This window comes from Diprion similis, chromosome 10, assembly GCF_021155765.1.
Source record: "Diprion similis isolate iyDipSimi1 chromosome 10, iyDipSimi1.1, whole genome shotgun sequence".
Taxonomy (NCBI): Eukaryota; Metazoa; Arthropoda; class Insecta; order Hymenoptera; family Diprionidae; genus Diprion; species Diprion similis.
Window position 1 is genome coordinate 16,489,547 of NC_060114.1, and position 19,731 is coordinate 16,509,277.

The 19,731-nt window shown below is 37.6% G+C and overlaps 2 protein-coding genes across 8 annotated transcripts; both read right to left on the reverse strand.

Moving 5' to 3' along the window:
• Positions 1 to 435: 435 nt before the first annotated feature.
• LOC124411616 (prolyl 3-hydroxylase 1-like) lies at positions 436 to 3,107 on the reverse strand. 2 transcript variants are annotated; one of them, XM_046890845.1, is made up of 7 exons: positions 2,978 to 3,107; positions 2,346 to 2,776; positions 1,621 to 1,876; positions 1,143 to 1,467; positions 897 to 1,022; positions 669 to 805; positions 436 to 569 (listed from the first exon to the last, which is right to left on the reverse strand). In XM_046890845.1, the coding sequence occupies exons 2-7, from the start codon at positions 2,684 to 2,686 to the stop codon at positions 483 to 485; spliced, it is 1,272 nt and encodes a 423-aa protein (XP_046746801.1). In that variant the 5' UTR covers positions 2,687 to 2,776; positions 2,978 to 3,107; the 3' UTR covers positions 436 to 482. The 2 variants fall into 2 exon arrangements, with proteins under 2 accessions (XP_046746801.1, XP_046746802.1); XM_046890846.1 differs by lacking the exons at positions 897 to 1,022; positions 2,978 to 3,107 and having other exon boundaries at positions 2,346 to 2,907.
• Positions 3,108 to 8,146: 5,039 nt separating this feature from the next.
• Positions 8,147 to 19,711, reverse strand: LOC124411335 (microtubule-associated serine/threonine-protein kinase 3). 6 transcript variants are annotated; one of them, XM_046890423.1, is made up of 22 exons: positions 19,551 to 19,711; positions 18,781 to 19,003; positions 18,261 to 18,340; positions 18,087 to 18,189; positions 17,706 to 17,769; positions 17,299 to 17,401; positions 16,814 to 17,037; positions 16,640 to 16,715; positions 16,315 to 16,545; positions 15,972 to 16,203; positions 15,542 to 15,882; positions 15,246 to 15,418; positions 15,067 to 15,137; positions 14,610 to 14,837; positions 13,725 to 13,952; positions 13,084 to 13,654; positions 12,443 to 12,609; positions 12,105 to 12,322; positions 11,350 to 11,682; positions 11,079 to 11,144; positions 10,008 to 10,506; positions 8,147 to 9,282 (listed from the first exon to the last, which is right to left on the reverse strand). In XM_046890423.1, exons 2-22 carry the CDS (start codon positions 18,956 to 18,958, stop codon positions 8,348 to 8,350), a joined length of 5,121 nt encoding a protein of 1,706 aa, XP_046746379.1. In that variant the 5' UTR covers positions 18,959 to 19,003; positions 19,551 to 19,711; the 3' UTR covers positions 8,147 to 8,347. The 6 variants fall into 6 exon arrangements, with proteins under 6 accessions (XP_046746379.1, XP_046746378.1, XP_046746377.1 ...); XM_046890422.1 differs by having other exon boundaries at positions 18,781 to 19,019; XM_046890421.1 differs by having other exon boundaries at positions 19,483 to 19,711.
• Between the last annotated feature and the right edge of the window lie 20 nt (positions 19,712 to 19,731).

The window sequence follows — 19,731 nt, forward strand, 5'->3', positions numbered from 1 at the left end:
GTTCCATTGGGATGCAAGATGTCTGATCGATGCATATTCGTGGATAGAAGACTTCGAGGCAGAGTCAAAAATTTGTTTGTGATTAAAAAATTCAAAAATTTTATGAAATTATCTGGATTTTCAAGTGTTTGATGTATTCGGAAAAGTCTGATCGGTTTTTATACAATTTAAATAAAATAGATCGATTTGCTTGTAAGCGAGAAACGGATTAATTCGAAACTTAGAAAATTACGAATCAAAAGCTAGCAGTTCGTTACGAGGCAAAATTAATTACTTATAGTTATTTTCGGGTTTGTAGTTTCCGATATTTTATTAAATTCGAAATTCCTAATAATTATCTAATCAGTTTCGATCCTACAATTAGTGGACAGGAGATTTACACTCTGGGCTTGAAAAAGCTTAATTATTTAGGTATATTTGTTACTGTAAACGTTTGTATGCATAATATTAAGTGTGAAAAAGTAAACTATATTTTGTTCTGTTCAGTTTTTTTCAGATTTAAATTGTTCTTGTATGAAGAGCAGAATACGCAGTTCGTACTCCTGCCTCTTAACGTACGACTCGGCTTCCTGCAAAAACAAGAAAAAAAGTTCACAGTAGAATTTATTTGGTCCTTAGTAATTCTCAAAGACCGTGTGTTTCTGACTCCAATGATTGTAATTAATTACCTCGCGTGGCTTGAAGTATTCTTCTTTGACTTCCGGTAGTTCCATAAAATATCTTTTGTTGTTCAAAACGGTCTCATCGGTCGGTATGAAAAGCAAAAAGCTTTCAATCGCGGCACAAGCTTCTTCAAGTTTTCCAACTAAAACGGTTTTTGAATACGCAAAATTAAACCATCAGCAATCGACAATAGAAAAACAAATCTACAAGGGAAACTAGCTTCTTGATCTTACTTTTGAAATATGCGAACTGCAAATAATGATAGTGAGACATGAGCATGTCGTGGCGTTGCTCCCCGTTGAGGTTATTTAACATGTAGGAACAGCTGCGCTTGCATTTTAGTCCAAATGCAAAGTGATCTGGAAAATAAAACTGCCTTTACATACGTTCAAATTCCACACGACAAGAATTTCCAAAGTTTCAAATGTAATTTGCAAATTGCCAATCTGTATGAGGAATGAAAAATTGGATTAACTCACTCGCAATGGACATGGTAAAGTCTGGAAGCCATCCCTGGTCAAATGGACCTTCGCAGTACAATCTGCAGTCCTCCTCGGCTTTCATGTAAGCCTTGAGAGAATTTTCAAGCTGCTCAATAACCTCCGGATAATTTTCTTCATAATGCGCTATCACTCCAGCTTTGTACATTACTTGGAACGGGTCCGTTTCCAAATCTACTATATCCTCTTGAACAACCTCGGGAAGATCCATGTAGAACTGCATGTTTCTCAAGGTTTGATTGTCCGTCGGATGAATGGTCAAAAACGTGAAAACTGCATTTGCTGCATCTTGGTACCGCTTTTTCTATGTCGCGTGTAAAAAAAAGTGTTATCTCTGGTACGACACGAGATAGAATAAAATGGCATGGCTGAAATCTCGTTTTGGCGGCAAAGTTTTTTTCTAAAAATTCTCATTGGAACTCCGTTTTTTACTTGATCAGCACTAAATTATATATACCTTGTAATAGCAAATGTGCAGATACTCGTAAGCTCTACGTTTAGTGTACTTGGTCTCCACGTGAACGGGCAACTGTCTATCATTGTCCTTATTCCTCACAATCTTTTTGCATTTCATCAAACACAATGTTTCCCTGACTTTTTTCTCGAAAAAGTGCATGTCTTCCATGTCGAACGGAAATATTGGTTCAACGTCGTTCACTTCCGCTCGGCATTTTCTTCGGCAATCAACAACCCTCTTTTTGTGCATCTTGTAGCTGCGGTGCATCATGTATTGGGATTAATGAACATCGATAATTACATAGTAACTTATAAATAACTAAAAGCCCGTTACGACTCCACCCGCGAGCATTTTCAAATGCTTCTTGTGGCAAAACTATCAGACATTGCCGTACATGCTTTCGCGGACTTTTAGTAAAGCTCATTGAGACCTTTAAAACTCTTGAATACGACTTTCTTCTATATTTGTCAGAGTTTAGTGAGCGCTCCATAAGTGTGTGATCCTATTCCGACCTGGCTTTCAAACATTTTTATATCTCCAAAACTATTGTCCCGTTTGTAACGAAATATATCCTTAAAAACAGCCAAACGTTGTAGTCATCCACGGAAACAAAAATGATCAAAATTGATTCAGTAGTTCTCGAATTATAAGCGATTATACATGCAGACAGACAAAGAGACGTTAATTTTTGTATTATATATAGAGAAGATGATACTGTGTTGAACCTTGTGAGGGCTTTGTGGAAGTCGTCGATGCACCCTTGCCAGTCATCGTTCAAATACGACTCGACACCCGCTTCGAAAAGTTTATCAAGCTCATCTGGATCCTCCTCGCTTTTACTCTGATTCACCGGTCTGTCAGTGTCCTGCTTACCGACAAGATGCTCTGATTCTGTGGCGATCTTTTCAGACGGAAGATCCTGGAGAATCTCATCCTGAACCGCGGAAACGGTTTCCTGACCATCTACGTCATTGCTCAGCTCGTCTGATGCTGCAGACGTGGCGGTTGCAACGGTGGAGAAAATCGTGATCAGGGCAAAAACGACGGCTTTATTAAAGACCAGCATTACGAGAATATGTTGCTCGGCAAGGTCGACCAAAAACTGAGAATGATCACTGTTTGATCTATGAACCCTGATTGCGATAAAGAACGCGCACTGAAAACGAGGTTGAAGTTATTAACGTTATCGTAAAGAAATATTGAGGGAAAAATCAGTGAAACTAAGATTTCGAAATATGATTTTCTTTTGTTTTGTTACGGTTTACTGAATTTCAAAGATTTCAAACAATTCCAAACAATTCCAAAATCGAGAAACAACGCTTTTTCCCCAGCATGAATCGTACGATACGCTACTAACTTCAATATGATCACTGGGAGCTGTAGACGCTATGCCATCATCTCTGACGCTCCGTGGTCGCCACACATACAAATGCCGCCGTTTCTTCAGGCATGTGTGGGCGAAATGTAGTTGCAGCCCACAGGCAGCATATACGCAACGACTTTATGGTATATCGCGTCAGAGGACGAGATGAGAAATGTTCTCAACTCAGTATATTTGTGAGCTAAATCAGCTGTAAGAGATACGCGAACGCTACGAGATGAATCCACTGTAGCGTTCACCACGCATTGTCAGATTACGTAATTACCGTCTGCCAAAAAAAAAAGAAAGAATTTTCAGCCTATTTTCGAACTAAATTTTATTTTATTTCAAAAAGAATTATCCCAAATTATCAAAAGACTGTGCAAGTTTACGGCACGATAATATTTTTGAAAAACCACAACAAACCGTCTCCATATTGTTGGTTCGATTTAATTTCTTGTCTTTTCAAATATTCATTGCCGCGGCTTGGGACTATTTTTAAGGAGCCTACTGTCAACAATGTCACATTCCTTTGTTGTTGTTTGAAGTTGTATTTAATTTTTGTAGCATGAATTACATCGAAATCACAATAGTTAAAAAAAAACATTCTGCAATCTTTACAAAATGGAACTAAACTTGTTAAACGACAATATACTACGGAATTTAAGTTTGTAAATTGCAAAATGGCCAGAAAATGCTTAAAGCATTCATAATACGATTGTAAATATTAGTGCAGGGTGTAACTGTATTAGAGGTGTGTGGGAGCATTGAAAAAAATTTGGTATATACATGTACGCTCTAAGTAATACTTTATTTAAAAGAATTATCTTGCATATCGTCTTTGAAAGTTAGTATTTTACGTACCAACGTTTATTCAATTCTCACTACTACGTTGTGGTCTTTGACGCGGTTCACAACGATCAATCGAATATAATTTGATAGAAAATAATGAACAATTATTATGCAGCTTAGCTTCACGTTTATCAACAATAATGCTAATAATTATAATGATAGTAATAATAAATTGTGTAATCAATATGAATTTCCACCCCATGATTTTTTCCCTCCCTTTTATTTCGTTCTCAAAATTTCACACCATTCAATTGTTTACACGTCACAACCGGATTTTCTTAAACAATTTTTTGCATCACAAAAGCGGACGAGGAACTCGTCCTGCCTACACACGTACCTATAGAGAATTAAAGTGAAATATCGTTTTTCCAACAGAAAGCAACAAAGAACATACATTACACATATTATTATATACATCGGACTTAGGAATCGATTGATATCTTTATTCATCAATCAAAAGTCCCAATAAATCCTTTTAATTAAGAACCGAAAAATCGTTTTAGTTCCACGATTAATTCAATCGATACTTTTTATAAAGACCATTTTATGTGATCGATTGATTTAATCAAATGTTCAAATTAAGTCGAATTTCATTCAAAATCAATCAACCGATTGATCAATTGGAAATTTTTCGTAAAGTGCAGTTCTTCGTTCGTTCCAAATACTGATTAACCGAAAATCGGTAATTCATTTTTCGTTTGATCAATTGATCGTAGCACCCAGGTATCCATCAAATGCATACAACATATACGTATATTATACATCTATAATCGCACGTCTGTAGGATGCAGGAGCTCTGATCAAGGCCATTTTGTGTTACAATTTTTTCATTTCTTACTTAAAAATATAATGGAAATCACACCGAAATTGAAACTAGGTATGCTTAGAGTATACTATTATTAGATTACTATAAATATAACAACGAGAAATATCGATCTACAACTAGTATTATACGACGGAATACCTTAATCAATAATTATAATAAATGAGAAGAAAGAAGAAAAAACGAAACAAAGCACACGCATAACGTCAGTTAATATTTTAGCCTCCAAATATAATTATTAAATATAATTCGAAGTATCGAAACAAACTAATCGCGTGTGTGACAATAACTACATGTATACAGTATATGTATATGACTATTTTCAATCTAAATACTAGCGAACGTGTTAAGCCATACATTTCATGTAGAATTTAATTATAAATACGCTATTATATAGGTATACAGATCGTCCCCGTGCCTAACAAAATCAACAGTAATAAGAATAGTAGTTACATCTGTAAAAAGAAAAAAAAAACTATAAAAAAATCTCTTCCGCGTTGAAAAGGAAAAGGGTCAAGAGCGACAAGAGAAAAAAAATTCTACTAATCATCACGATAAATCGGCAAACGACGGGAAAAGCAAATCTGCACTGCCTAAATTGACTACCCGACGATTTTCTCAATCGGCATTTGAATAATACTGAAACGCGTAGGTGGATTATAACAAATGAGAAGAAAAAGCGCAGAATTGGTGGGTTACAACAGATAACCGGATTAATTATTCTAGAACGTGTTATAGCTTCAGCAATTACAGTCATAAACCTCGCGAAATTACAACTTCGTTTTTGATTTTTGTAATGTGCTTGAAGTGTCATTATTTCTATTATTATTACTAATTTTTTTTCTTTTTTATTTAAATTTTTTACTTTACATTTTTCAATACGTTTTTTAAAACTCTGACGCCCACTTATACAAGCGTGTACTTGATCGTTGAAAATATGGCGATTGATATGTGATTTCATATATACAGAGATTATAATCAATTTGTTAGTGAAAAGTTTTTCCTCTGCATATATTGCGTAAGACAGAACAACCTAAAAAATGTTATTAAATACAGTAAGTAAACGTAACCGGAATTATTTGAAAATGTGAACATTGTTTATGTTTATGTAAAGATTTGTTGCTTTTGATTGCATGTTTTTTTTTTAATACAGTTAATTCTAATACTAATTAATTCGCTTTTTACGTTGTTGTTGTTGTTGTTGTTGTTTTTTTTTTCTTTAATCGGGATTTTATTCAAGTGCTCGACGAGCGATTATTATTGTTATTATTATTAGTATACATAATCTGATGAAACGCGTTCAAAGTTAAATATTAACCAGTTATTTATCAACATATACAGAGCGTAAAATTGTATATTAATGATTTTAATACGTAGAGCTAAGGAACACCGCGGATTATAAATTTACGGCTGAAGCAGCCTCGACCGATTTCACGTGTCGTGTAGTTGTTATTATATTTATTATTATACACATAACACGTGCATGCGTTTGTATAATAGTTGTATATATATTTATGTATATTTGTATACGTTATAAAATCGATACCGCACTAGTGCGGCGTACGTTAATTAATTATTTATCAGAGGCGAGAAATGAGAAAAACGAAGAAAGAAAGAAATACAATACACAAATCTAAAATCGCCGGAACACAAATCTCATAATTTCAAAATCGATACTCTACCTACAATGTAAACACCTCTACAATATCTCGAAAACTACGATTTGCAAACAATTTTATACTGGGAAACTGAGGCATTTTTTTATTCTATTTATTTAAGCACGTGTAATGTAAACCTATAATTACTTATTGTATTGTTCGGAGTATAAGACAACCCTCAATTGTGAGACAATATTTCAGTGTTTTTATCAATCACCCGTAGGACGATGGACGATTTTGATGGGTGCTGTCAACGACAAAAATCCTCGGCTTATATTCGGAACAATACGCGTATATCGTGAAAGTAGTTCTCTAGTTTATAACGACATATTTAATTTTCCCATTACAGAAACCTTCGCAGGTATTTTTGATTATGTTTCATTGTTATTATACATATTATTATGATTATTATTTTTGTAAGTCGTTTTTTCTATCACATGTATCAAAATACAATGAGAGTCGGGATTATTACTTGGTGATGTTCTGGGAGAAAAGAGGACAAGCTGTTAGCAACTCTTGACCGAGAAATCTATTTCGTATACATGAACCCGCGCGCGTTGAAAGGTAACAACGAAAAATCTAGAGCAAAATTGCAGCCCTACAAGGATGTATCAGCACTTAGGTTCGGTTTGAATCCGAATAATTAATCTGAATCGATTTTTAAGAAAGTGATGTGAATAAGGGTTGCGATCATTTTTCTTCCACCCTTGCTGTTCGATTTTCATTTATTATTTTTAGTTTCATATATTATTGTTATTATTATTATTATTATTATTATTATTATTATTATTTTAAACGCTTTGGGCTTTCGAAACTATGTAAAATCGTAGTTAATCACACTTCGATGAAATAGACGAAAAACAATAACCATGCTAACTATAGCAAAAATATTTCGAACACGATTGCATATTTTTTATTCTTTGCTTTTCCGTGTTTTGTTCGTCAAATTTCGGATGCTTTTCTATTTTTTTCTTCTTCTTTTTTTTTTATTACAACGAATTATCCCAACTTCCTAATAGCCTCAAGTGTTTTTACTCCTTCGTTAATCAATTTTTCAGATACAAACAGAACAAGAAGAGATCAACAAAAAAAGAGATGGCGTGAAACAATTGGATTGTGTAACAAACGAAATGTAGGCATTTGAATTTCACATACCAACTGTTTATTTTTACTTTTTTGTATCTCAACCTGGCATATTAAAACCTAGCAAATTTTGTGAACTGGAGTTTCAGTCGCGTTTCTTCAATATACGTATATGGAGAGAAGAGAAAAAAAAAAAAAAAAAAAAAAAAAAAAACAAGATTGGAGAACTGAGCGTAAAATGAATTTCAAGCCTAAAGCTAAATGGGAAAACTGTTATACTGATTAATTATGCGGGTAAATATTACTATTCGAATTCGAGCGTCGAACAAACTTCGTAAAAGTTAAAAGTAATGGAAAGTACATCAATTTAACAGATTTTAACCATTTTCAAACACCAACAATGCAACGGCATTCGCATAAAAATTTCTAGGATGCAAAGATGACGGTTTTTTGAAGCTGAAATTTCGTCGCACACAAATCTGTACGTATAATAATTACGACAGCCACTTGTCGTTACCAAATGTGTGTAATTATTAACGTACAGTTGGGCCAACAAATAACGGGAAAAAAAGCAATTAACAGCTTCAAAAAGTTCGGGAATTGCACCGATACACCGTGTGCCCGTGCGAAAAGTGCGCAACTTATGCGCGTGCGTCAAGTCGTTCGAGTCTTATTGGCCGACAGTTACCGCCTGATTGCCGCATGCGCATAAGGTGCGCACTTTCCGCATGGGCACACGGTACAGAAAATTCAGAGGCAAACTTTTGTTAGAATTCACTTGGGGATAATAATCCGTTGAAAAACATTTCACATTACAATCAAGAGGTCCGTATACCAATCGATGAACAGACCGTAAATTTTATTATCTAAACTGATGCGTTATCGACGGAAAAGAAAATGGAAAAAATATAGATCGACAAAATCGGTGATAAAGTCAGTCGAAACTCTGGTCTAATTATTTTTCTTGTTGTCACCGGTAGTGTTTTTTTCCTGGCTCGAGCTGGCAGTGTCAGAATCGACTTTGTATCTCTTCAAAATCTTCTTGCCTTCCGTGCTCGAGTCGTTCAAATTTTTATCCGACATCTTGAGATCGAAGACACTCGCTTTCCTCTGCATAAGCGTAGACATTTGCTTGAGGGGTAACGGCTCTGGAGGTTTTGCAGGTTTGGGCGGATCTTTTTCGGCGACTGAACCCAACCAGTTTTTACTGCAGAATTTCGATTCGGCGACACTGTATTTCCTCTGGGAAACTATGCCATCAGGCTTTCTATTACGAAACGAAGCTGCCTCAGGACGTTCGGCTGCAGCCTCTTCCGAGGCGGATTGCAGCCTTTCGACGGCGTTGAGAACGCCTTTTCTCGTCATAACAAAGGAAGAATCCTTCAAGTCCTTTTTGGATTCCACGGAATCACTTGGCTTTGATGTATCGCTGGCTTGCTCGAGCTTCCCAATGCTCTTCGACGAGTAGTCATCACTCCTGCTTCCAGTCGGCGAGTCCTTTTCTTCGGCTATCCGGGGCAGCTGAGTGCTGTTCTGTATTCCAACGTTCGCTATGTTTATCGATATACCATGAGTCAGCTTGGGGTATTCCGTGGTGGTTTTTTGGTCGATCAATTTTTTCTCCACCTTTGAATCGACGCTCTCTTTTAAATGGGCGATACTTGCCTCATTCGCAGTGTCAGTCATTGACGTCTGGGCAATTGTTACGCGTGGTATCACTTTCAGCACAGTGTTTGCCAACGGCGATATGGAAGTTTTACTCTCTGCCGAACGAGGATGCAAGCGATCCGGACTCAGCGCCCGTCTCAACAGCGGTGATCCCGGTTCTGCCGATTTTGGCCGACCAAAACCTTTCTTCTGTCCGCTTGGTGTCGACAGAGAAACTCCTAAGTATATGTACCGCTTAGATTAATTGGATACAATTGCGTTCAAAACTGAATTGATGATATACTACCGTAGAAAGTATTCCAACAAGGTTAATAATGTCACTGATTACGAATATGAAATCAGATTTTTTAAATTAGGTATGGCACATCCAGTCAGCGACCCCGAAAGCCTCTGCATTGAGTTTTTTGACCGTATTCGATCAAATTTGAAATTTTTGTCCACCATATTGGGTCCACTAGCTTGAATTTTCAAAATCTGATCTCAGATTTGTATTCACCGACCCCGATAATTATAGAATACTATTTTGTTATAAATGTTGACTGTGCGCACAATAATGTGTGACTTAAGGGTTAATGACTGATTCTGGGATATTAGAACTCGTAGTTTTGAAATGTTTGCTGCGTTAAGGAAGCATTATTTCCATTGAATTGAATTCGACACTCAATTTACACCTTCAAATCTTTGTTTCATAGCTTTTTTTCATTTCTAAACTGGAGTGAACTCGTTAGTAGTCGGCCACTCGTTTCATCTACTTTGATTTTACCTTCTGTTAAAACTAGGTGTACACTTCGGCAACCATAAAACTTCCCATTTCGCGATCACTGAGTGGCCGATTACTTACACAATCACCCTTTTATTATACATCCCCTAATTATTTTCTGGAAGTAAAGGCAATCAGTTTTACCATAAGTATGCGTAACTACAATAAGGAAATATATTTTACCTGGACTGTAGGATTGCGTCGTATTGGAACTTCCCGGTTGATGCCCAGTGGGAAAAGCCAGAGGACTCGGGCTCCTCGTTGGGCTGGCAGGGATCGGCGATGGACTGGGTGTCCTGGCCAAAGGTGAAAGGGGTATGTGACCGACGGATTTCCTTCTGTTTGGAGAATGAATATTTTTCGCAGCAGTGTGAAGCTTGTGCTTCAGTCCATGCAGCGTACTCGGCCTCTGATAATGGGACTGATTAGCGATACTCGAAATGTTCCCTATAGGGGGGTTTGTACTGGGCGACGAAGAGCTGGGGCTTGAGCATGGGCTCGAGGTGGTCGTCGAGTGGTAAGATTCCGAACTGGATCGATTTATCGGAGGTGAGGGACTGCAGACCGACTTGGTACAGGCGTTGAAAAACGGTGCCGATTCCTGAGGCGGTAGAGAGCGAGTAAACGACTGGAACGAACGACTCGGAGTGACCATCGACGGAGAACAGATTCCCGCAGCCATCTGTAAGTTTTTCATTTCACTAAATCGATATTATTATTACCACTTTACGTTATTTAGACGAACAAGCTTGAAAATTAATCTGTGTGTTTATAGGTTTGCAAACAGAAAATGGAGGCAAACCTTGAACAAAAATTTTATTTTATCGATATTATGTGTAACTGGAAAAATTGAATATTCTTTTCTATAATATGATGTATTCGTCACAGCGCCGCCATATCGAGACGATATCGGATTCTCTACCTGTCACCATTCCAGATTGGATTTTAAAATTTGTATATCGGTTAATATTTGGCATTTAAACACAGAATTCATAAAAAAAGGAACTGTTGTAAAAGTTGAGCATAGTTGTCTCACAAAATTATCAATCAAATTCTGGAAAGTTTAAGTTTGAGGTGTTGCAAAAATCGATGGTATGGCGTTTTGATATTTGATCGATGAAACTTATTATGGACGAATATATCGTGTATGAGTGATGATTCAACAGTACAGAATGTGAAATCAAGACAGATGGATAACGTATGATTATTGTATTTACGAGTTAATAAATAAATAAATTTTCATGAAAATCATACCATAAGTGGAGGTTTGCTGTCACTGGGAAGGATTGGTGCCGACAAAGGACAACTGATACTTAACGGCTGTAACGATAAGAAAAAAATATAAATAAACAAATAAAATACAGAACTTAGTGGCGGTGATAAATTATCATTTTTTTTATAAACACGTAACAGTAGTCAAAATGTTTGGTCTTGTTCGATTATTCCTTTGTGTTTTGATCTGTTTGTTTATTGAACTTTGTTTCGTTTGTTCGCGTTAGTATAGATTGCAAACCATTCGCCGTACCTGCTGCATCTCGACACTGGCTCGTTTAGAACTGATTCTTCTAAACAGCGACGTCTTTCGTTTTTTGTCCGAATGATCGCGCTTCTGTTTTCTCTGACGGTGAAGCGATTTTTTTGCCATTTTACTCTGCGCCAACTCACGCTTTCTACCTCCGCTTTTAATGCTCGTATTTTCCAGCGGTGTACTTCGCAAAGTTACGTGGTCCCCTCCGCTCAGCATTAGCTGCAAAACTTGCGTGTGATAAAGTCCCTGAATGGCTTCGCCGTTTATGTGAGTTATCAAGTCTCCGGGTCTAAGTCCCGCCTCAAATGCTGGACTAGATTGATTGACCGCCTGTAAGAAACATAACATAACTGCTTTACGATAAACCGATTTCCTGATAGGGTGAAATTGATGATTTCTAATGAATTTCAAGGATAGGAGAAGTTAGTTAGGTGTTGAATCAAAAAATTTATGTAGCAGTTTATAGACAGAGTGAATTGCTATCGATTGCATGGTTCGTCTTCAGTTAAAATTTAACGCATTCAAGGCAGTGTGTTTCAAACGAAATGTCACAGTTTTCAAATAAACATATTCCCAGACTTTTCCAGGAGTTGAGAAGGAATTTTTGTTTTTCGGGATAATTCCAGGTTTTACGGATATTTAAGGAGCAGTAGACACTCTGTATTAATCTTTGAAAATGGCGATTTCACACAATTCTTGAGTCTTGAGGTCAATAATCACATATGATTTGGAGAATTCCCTAATTTACTTACCATGACCAAATGATGCATGGTGTAAAAATCGCTGTCACCATAATAAACGCGTATGGTGTGAACGGTGAAACCGAAACCGCAAGGACCCCGCCTGATAATGGTTGGAGGTTTGAGACTGGTTACCAGAGGGCTGAGTTCCCTACAGGGCGAAGTATCCCGAGAGGAGGCGGTAGACGAACCGCCAGGAGATTCGATCGGCTGAGTTAATGGTAAGTCGTCTGAAAAGGCAAAGATATTTGATAAATTTTAATTGAGAAACGACTACTCTGCTGCCCGATAATATTTCTCATCTATTTTCAGAGAGACAGAATATACTTCAAAGTAAAAACAATGCTTACTCGTCGGTATGACCAGAGACAGACCGCTGGTTGATGCAGATTTTATAACCGATCTGGATCTGTGTTTTGTCAAGGGTAGCAAAGGCATTGCGAACGATTCGAACGAATCTGTGCTGGAATTGTGCTTGTCATCCGATGCGTCTCTGTTAGCAGCCGCTAGATCCAATCTGTAATAAAAATGGAGGAGACTTAGATTGAATGTAAACTTTTTTCCGGGCTTAATTTTGCTATCGTAAAGTCGTGATGAAATAATATGACATAGTCTGAATCAAAAAACAGTTTCTCTACCAAAAGAAACAATTTTTCAGAAACAAATATTTGAATTATCATGATTTGTGAATCAGGGATCGAGAAATATTGTATAGAATTGATTCAGACAGTGTCATTACATCGATGATTGCTTGCTTCGCCAGCATTAGAATTCAAATGTCAAATAAATCATAACTTTTTTCCATTCTTTCACAGACGTTGTTCTTAATTTGTGAATATGTTGAAATGCGAAGTTTTTTAGCCAGACATTGAGGTGCAAACAGGGTAAAATTGACAACAGATTCAGACTGCGTCTTCACAAGATGTTTACGCGTCGATTAAATGAATATTTAAAAACAAAGACACGATGCCAATTAGGCTAAATAACTCACATGTGTTCGTCGTCAATGGATATACTGAACCTGGGCAGCTTGTCGCGTGTGTGTGAATGGCGTTTCCTCTGAATCTGCGGACTGACGTCATCAGATTCGGTTTGAGATGAATCTGGAGTACTCAAACTGACTGAAAGTGCATCAAGGCTGCTATTTTTAGTAGCGCTTGTTGATTGCGTGTCTCTACTGAACGTGGCAGATATCGTAGAACCAGTACTATTCGAATCAGACTTGTCTGCAGTTTTATCTGGAGACTCGTAAAACGAGTTGTTCTTAGTCTGTGACTGATTCTTATCAAGCAGCATATTCTTTTGCAGGGACTTCTGCGCTACAGAAGCGACGTTTTGCACAAAGCCAGGAGATAGTTGAGCGTCCGAGGTGTCGGACTCGCAGCGGAATAATTGCTTTCTAGAAAAGTCCAATTCGGGCTCGGACGTGTTAAACAACTGCGGCCTAGTCTGAGATATTTTGCGCGATTGCGGCGAGTATGATGAAAACGAGCCAAAGAGAGGAGAGTCGTCAGTATCGTCCGTATCATCACCTAAATCGTGATTGTAGCGGTCCATTCGAGCTGAAAAAAACAGCCAACAAGTTATTTCAAAGATCCTGAACATCGACGGTGTCAAGCCACGTCAACTTACAGTCAAAGTAACTTGTGTCCTCGTCGTTTGTTAACTGAGGAACAAACTCAGCCTTGTGTCTCAAAAGACTGTTCCAGTCGACGCCACAGAAGTACGGATGTTCCTTAACTTCGTGAGACCCCGCCGTTCCCAGGCGATCCCTAGGGCTTTGTTGCAAGAGTACAGTTATTATATCCTTTGCTTCCGGTTGTACCGGCCAGTCGTCATTATCAGGCCACTCGATATCGTCTGAAAGGGCAGAGATGAGAAAGTTATCCCTCTACACATATGCATGTTTAACATAAATTATCAGTTTTTGGGGTCATTGATTACAAATCCGAAATCCGATTTTAAAAATTCAAAATTCCGGATCCAACATGACGGATGAAAATTTCAAATTTGATCGAATCCGGAGAAAAAACTCTGTCCGAGGGTTTGTGGGGTCACTGATTACGAATCTGCAAAAAGATTTAGTAAATTCAGTGTAGCGAATCCAATCAGCGACCCCGAAGACCCCTGCATAGAGTTTTTTGACCATATTCGATGAAATTTAACATTTTGGTCCAGCATATTAGATCAATTATGTTAACTTTTCAAAATATGATTTCAGGTTTGTAGTCAGCGATCTCAAATACCCTTGTATAGAGTTTTTTGGCCGGACTCTATCAAATTTGAAATTTTTATCCACGATATTGGATCCATCATCTTCAGTTTTCGAAATCTGAGTTCAGATGCGTAATCGGCGATCCCAAAAAGTATAGATTATCTTATATAATAGTGTATCTGGTTATAAAAGTTGATTCAACACAATAATGTGTGATTCAAAGGGTGAAGAGATTAAAAAATGGTAAGAGCACGGACGGATCACATCTAAGTTAACGACTCTCGAAATTCTTTCTACTTTACCATTGACCGTATGGGCGAATAATTCTTCAGGTGTATCTCCGAAAAATGGAACACAGCCGATCAAAAACTCATAGAGTATTATACCCATTGACCACCAGTCAACGGGCTTTCCGTAACCTTGCCGAAGGATCACTTCGGGAGCTATATATTCGGGGGTTCCGAATACCTGTTTATCAGAGAACTGTCGAGTATCTCTGTCCACGTAGCCTTCGTACAGATTCGTCGCCACTGGAATGAGAAAGGATGGAATGTAAGTAAACAATTGAATGAGAGCACGTAACTGCAATTCAATCGTGTGAGGGTAAAATTAGATGGATTAATGTCAAAACTCCAGCAACTGTTGGATCCTTCAGGATATCTTAGGTCTAAATGAAAGGAGACTTTCGAAATTAAATCAACAACAAAACCACACAGACACACACAGTCTTATCGCCATATTCAGGTAGGCAATACTCACGAGACATGAGACCCATCTTGCTGAGGCCAAAGTCTGTCAGTTTTATGTGACCCAGAGCGGTGATGAGTAAACTGAAACATAGTGAGGAAGATTATAAGAATAATCGTTAAGTTTCATACAGATATTAAACTCATTTCTTTCGGTTATTCAAGCTTCAATGTTTTGTGTATTTCATTTACTTGTCAGGTTTTAAATCCCGATGAACGATACCGTAGTTGTGCAAATATTCGACAGCTAAAACAGTTTCAGCAAAATAAAATCTAGCCATATCCGGTGGTAAGGGTCCGATATTTTTCAAGAGATTCGCGCAGTCACCTCCCTCAACGTATTCCATTACGAGGCACAAGTGTTTCTGTAAATATAACAAAGGGATTGTTATTGAATTGCATGAAAATGGGATGAAGCTGTTCCAAATTAAAGTATCATTCTTGATATAATGGTTTTTTTTCTCTTCTCAAACGTTCGATTATCGTACCTTTGTTTCAAAACTACAATACATCGAAACGACAAAAGGATTGTCAGTGAAACTCATGATGTCACGTTCGGCAAATACTTGTTCCACTTGATTCCTTAGCATTAAATTGTTTTTGTTTATTTTTTTCATCGCAAAGCGTTGCCTCGTTATTTTCTCCTTCACCAAATAGACAGCTCCGTAAGCTCCGTTGCTTATCAGTTTCAACACTTCGTAATCGCTTTCGCATGGCACACGCTGAGATCGTGTTTCGTCTTCTTTACCTGGGCTAGACGAAGCTAATAGTAAATTGTTCTCGCTAGACGACGCCGAGTCTTCGAGTTTATTCAAATCTTCCTGTAACTCTGTGAAAGAAAATATGCACGAAAATTAATCGTTTGCCAATGTTAATCCATATTCGGAAACATACGAAAGAATTAAGAAAATTTTTTACCTGAGATCGGGTCACGATTAAGTGACAATTTGTTAATTATGTACTGAGGAATATCGGCTTTGATTCCAATATTTATCCTAGCTTGGCCTTCCGCTTGCTCCAAAAGGTGATAAAATTCTTCCGGATCAAACTCGAGACATTCTAAGAGTCGCGCCGGTCTTGAGATTACTAGTAACAATTTTTTAATCAGTCCTGTTAGTCTAGCTGCTGCTTCCAAAGATTTTTCTTTCGTCTGTAAATTAAAATTCACGGAATTAAATATAAATTCAATTATCATAAAACAAGGAGGATTCAAGTTTAAATATCGATCCAAAAGTTAACCACTGATATTTGAAATGATTACCTCCATCAACAATATTTCTAAATTTTCGCTCATCTCATAAAAGTATCTAGAGGTGATTAATTTTTCTTGAGATTTTTGTAAACAGTCACGAGCCATTTCTATCACTTGATGATGAACGAATCTCAGTATAGGCAAGGAATCCGGTGCTATCTGCGTAACCAGTTCGTACTCGTCTATTTCACGATTTTCGTTAATAAAATTAGTCAATCTTTCCTCCATTTGTTGCGTTGCCTGAAAGCAAAATTTTCCATGATTAACACAGCCTGAAAGATCTTATTCCATAAAAATTCTCTACGATAGTCACAATCATTTAAACTCGACTTACTTTGGGGAATCGTTCCTTGTATAAGGTGTTCATCATCACTATTTCGCTATCCAAAACGGGAGATCGACTCGGGCTACTGTAAGATCGAAGAAAAAGTCAATAACGGTCAAGTGTTACTAAAATCGAATCGTCGTCAATTGGTCCACGATTTTCGTAGTCTAAAAATTTTCGTACCTCAAGCTTCTGGACCTTGGACGATACATCGGCGACCTCCGACCCTCCTCTTCCATGCTAAGAGATATAGATCCCGGAATACTGGATATGCTTGATCCAGGAAAGCCTGGGTGCGAGCCGCAAGGTGTACCTGGTTTTGAAAAGTGACAAGACAGCATGCGGAGTTCGTCTTTGGTCGGTATATTGGGTAGCTGGTGAAGGCGCTCTTGGCTCGAACACTGGGACTGAAAATGGGACATGGTTTGCGATAAATTACGAGTGTGGAACAATGAGGTGCAATTCCTGGTAACCTGGATTCTGAAGAGTATTTCAAAGGAGATTGATATCTCATCAGGACTGATAAGACAATGGAAAGCACAGACCAGTACATCCTAAAACATATCCGTGAGAATTCGAGGTGGAATCTCCAACCGGTTGGTGGAAATAGATTTCAAAATCCAAAGTTGAAAGAAAACTGTTTACGTTTTAGCGTCAAAGAGACTCACAGACACATTACTGGAGCCTGGAGTCGTCCCGTAACCGCTCGAAGGTAGACTGGCGACAGACCATCGCCTGCCATCGGCCACTGCTGTGCTGCTTGCGCTGATTCTAAGTAAAGAATAAATTCACGAATGGTAATTAGTCTGTCTTAAACGCTTGGAGTTCTGAAACTTTGTCATGGCAGTTTTACAGGTGTGTTTGTGAATATTTTACTATTTTTTCATCTCATTTGTTGGAGAGATGAGTGGAACGGAAGAAAAGTGTCGCTCGCCCAGCTGACTCAAATGCGCCATTAGATAAGCAAAAAACGAACAAGCTAGCTACGAAGATCAGCCTGGCACGCCAATTTCAGACAACACAGAATTTCTAAAGGTGCAAAGTTACAGGATATTAAAAATGATAAATTATGTACCTTTTAATTGGTGCAAAAGGAAAATGTGGACTGGATGACATCCTAGGACTCTCTAGGGGACTGCCTACAAATTGGACAAATGGTCTATCGTTAGGAACAGGCGTTAAAACAGTTTACTATACCATATTTTAAACTAGAGTATTTCTTGGGGTTTTAAAAATAAGACGCCCCTGCTCAGTAGCCAACTTTCTCTGAATATGAGAAAAATAGAATAAAAACAGAAGGCTGACAAGTAGCGCATACGTTGTACGTCATAGAAATTTTCTTTTCTTCTCTCATAGACAAATAAAATTCGTTAAATATACAAGATTTGCTAAATATATAGATTTCTCATTGTACTTGAATGAATTTTATTTCGCACAAAGATTGCACCGAACTTACCGCAAATTGGGGACTGACAACGCGGCAGGGTTGGAGAAGTAGTGGCAATGAATGATTTTCGATGAGCCGCCTTTGCTGCTCGCCGTGGGATGTTGAAGTCACGCTGTAACAAGAATGACGGATTAGCCAGAATGTCCTAATAGATGGCAGTTGTTTATTATCACGTCTACAAACCATGTGAATGGAAAGGGACGGCGCTGACTTCCCTATCGCAGAATTTCGCATCCGTACCAAATTGGAAATCTCACCAGCAGCTGCAAATGTGTAAAGAAAAAAATTAAAACAGAATATTGTCGACTAAGTGAGCAGAGCAACATTATTATTTTACTATTCAACAAAAGAAATATCAAGTTTAGTCCGGTTAGGCCTCATTTGCTTTTCCTCTAATCATGATTATTTGATTACCTGAGATAAGCAATTCACACACCAAAAATTTGTCGTATAAATTTGAATGCAAGACGAGTCATAGATGATGAATAAGTTTTTTTGTGAAAAATGTGTAACGTGAATCATCCCACCTTAAGTCCTTCCTAGAATCCTGTGGTTGGGTAAATTCCAACACATGATAGATGAAACTACACACTGTTCTATGAGTGTGATAAAAGAACAAAAGACTAGACTTTGGCTTGCTTTTAGAATGAAAGGACACAAAAGGAAGACCCTAACGCATACATATAACTGAGTAATTTTGTACCTGGTTGCACAGGAGCCTCCTTGCATTCCATTTTGGCCAGACTGAGATTCCCCGATCCTTCCATCTCGCTTTTAGCCTTAGACTCCGATGTTTCAGGTTGATCAAAGACTAAAATTCGAGCGGAATTACTCGCTGAACGAAAACGAGCTCTACTTGGCCTGTTTTTAGCCTGATCCATCGCTCAATCTTCTGCGTCGCACTCGTCGACGGGATTAAGAAGATGCTAAAACAGGGTAGACTTAGCAATTTGAATACAAAAGAGCAGAATAATTAGATGAATAGAAAATGACTTTGCTGTTTATACAATTTCGTTTCTAGTTTCTTTTTTAATTGATCAAGACTTGTTTCAGTGAATTATAATTGAGGATTCATTAACTGGCGTTGATGCAAAAAGAAGGAGAAGAAAGGAAAAGACACAGAATCTGATTGTTATAGAATCTGGCTCGAGTTTACCAACAATATTATTCAGGGTCGACTAAAAATAGAAGGTAGTAAAAACGCAAGAATTGAAAAATAAATAATGAATATACGTGAGAAAGAGCATATAAGATATTAATAATATGCACGTTTATTAATACGTACGTGGGTTTTGGATGTGTTGTATGTCGATTCTATTTATCGAAATCATTTATACTGCGAGAATAAATGTAAGTGCGGGTTAGGTGGTACGAAAATGAAACAGGTAGGCAACGGTGAGAAAACAGCAAGGTACAGCAACAGCAGCAGCGCACCTTACTCGTGCATCGAATAAAAAAAAAAAAAATATTTACAACGGTTGGGGGTTATTCGAGGGACCTGAGGTCCACGCTGTTGCGCTAATCATCATCGTTGATCTTAATCGGTCTTGTATTTATCCGGGCGTTTACACTGACATATCTCTTGCCTACTCAAGGAGAGATATGTGTATATGGTTTTTCTTCTTCTTTTTTATTATTATTATTTTTTTTTTCT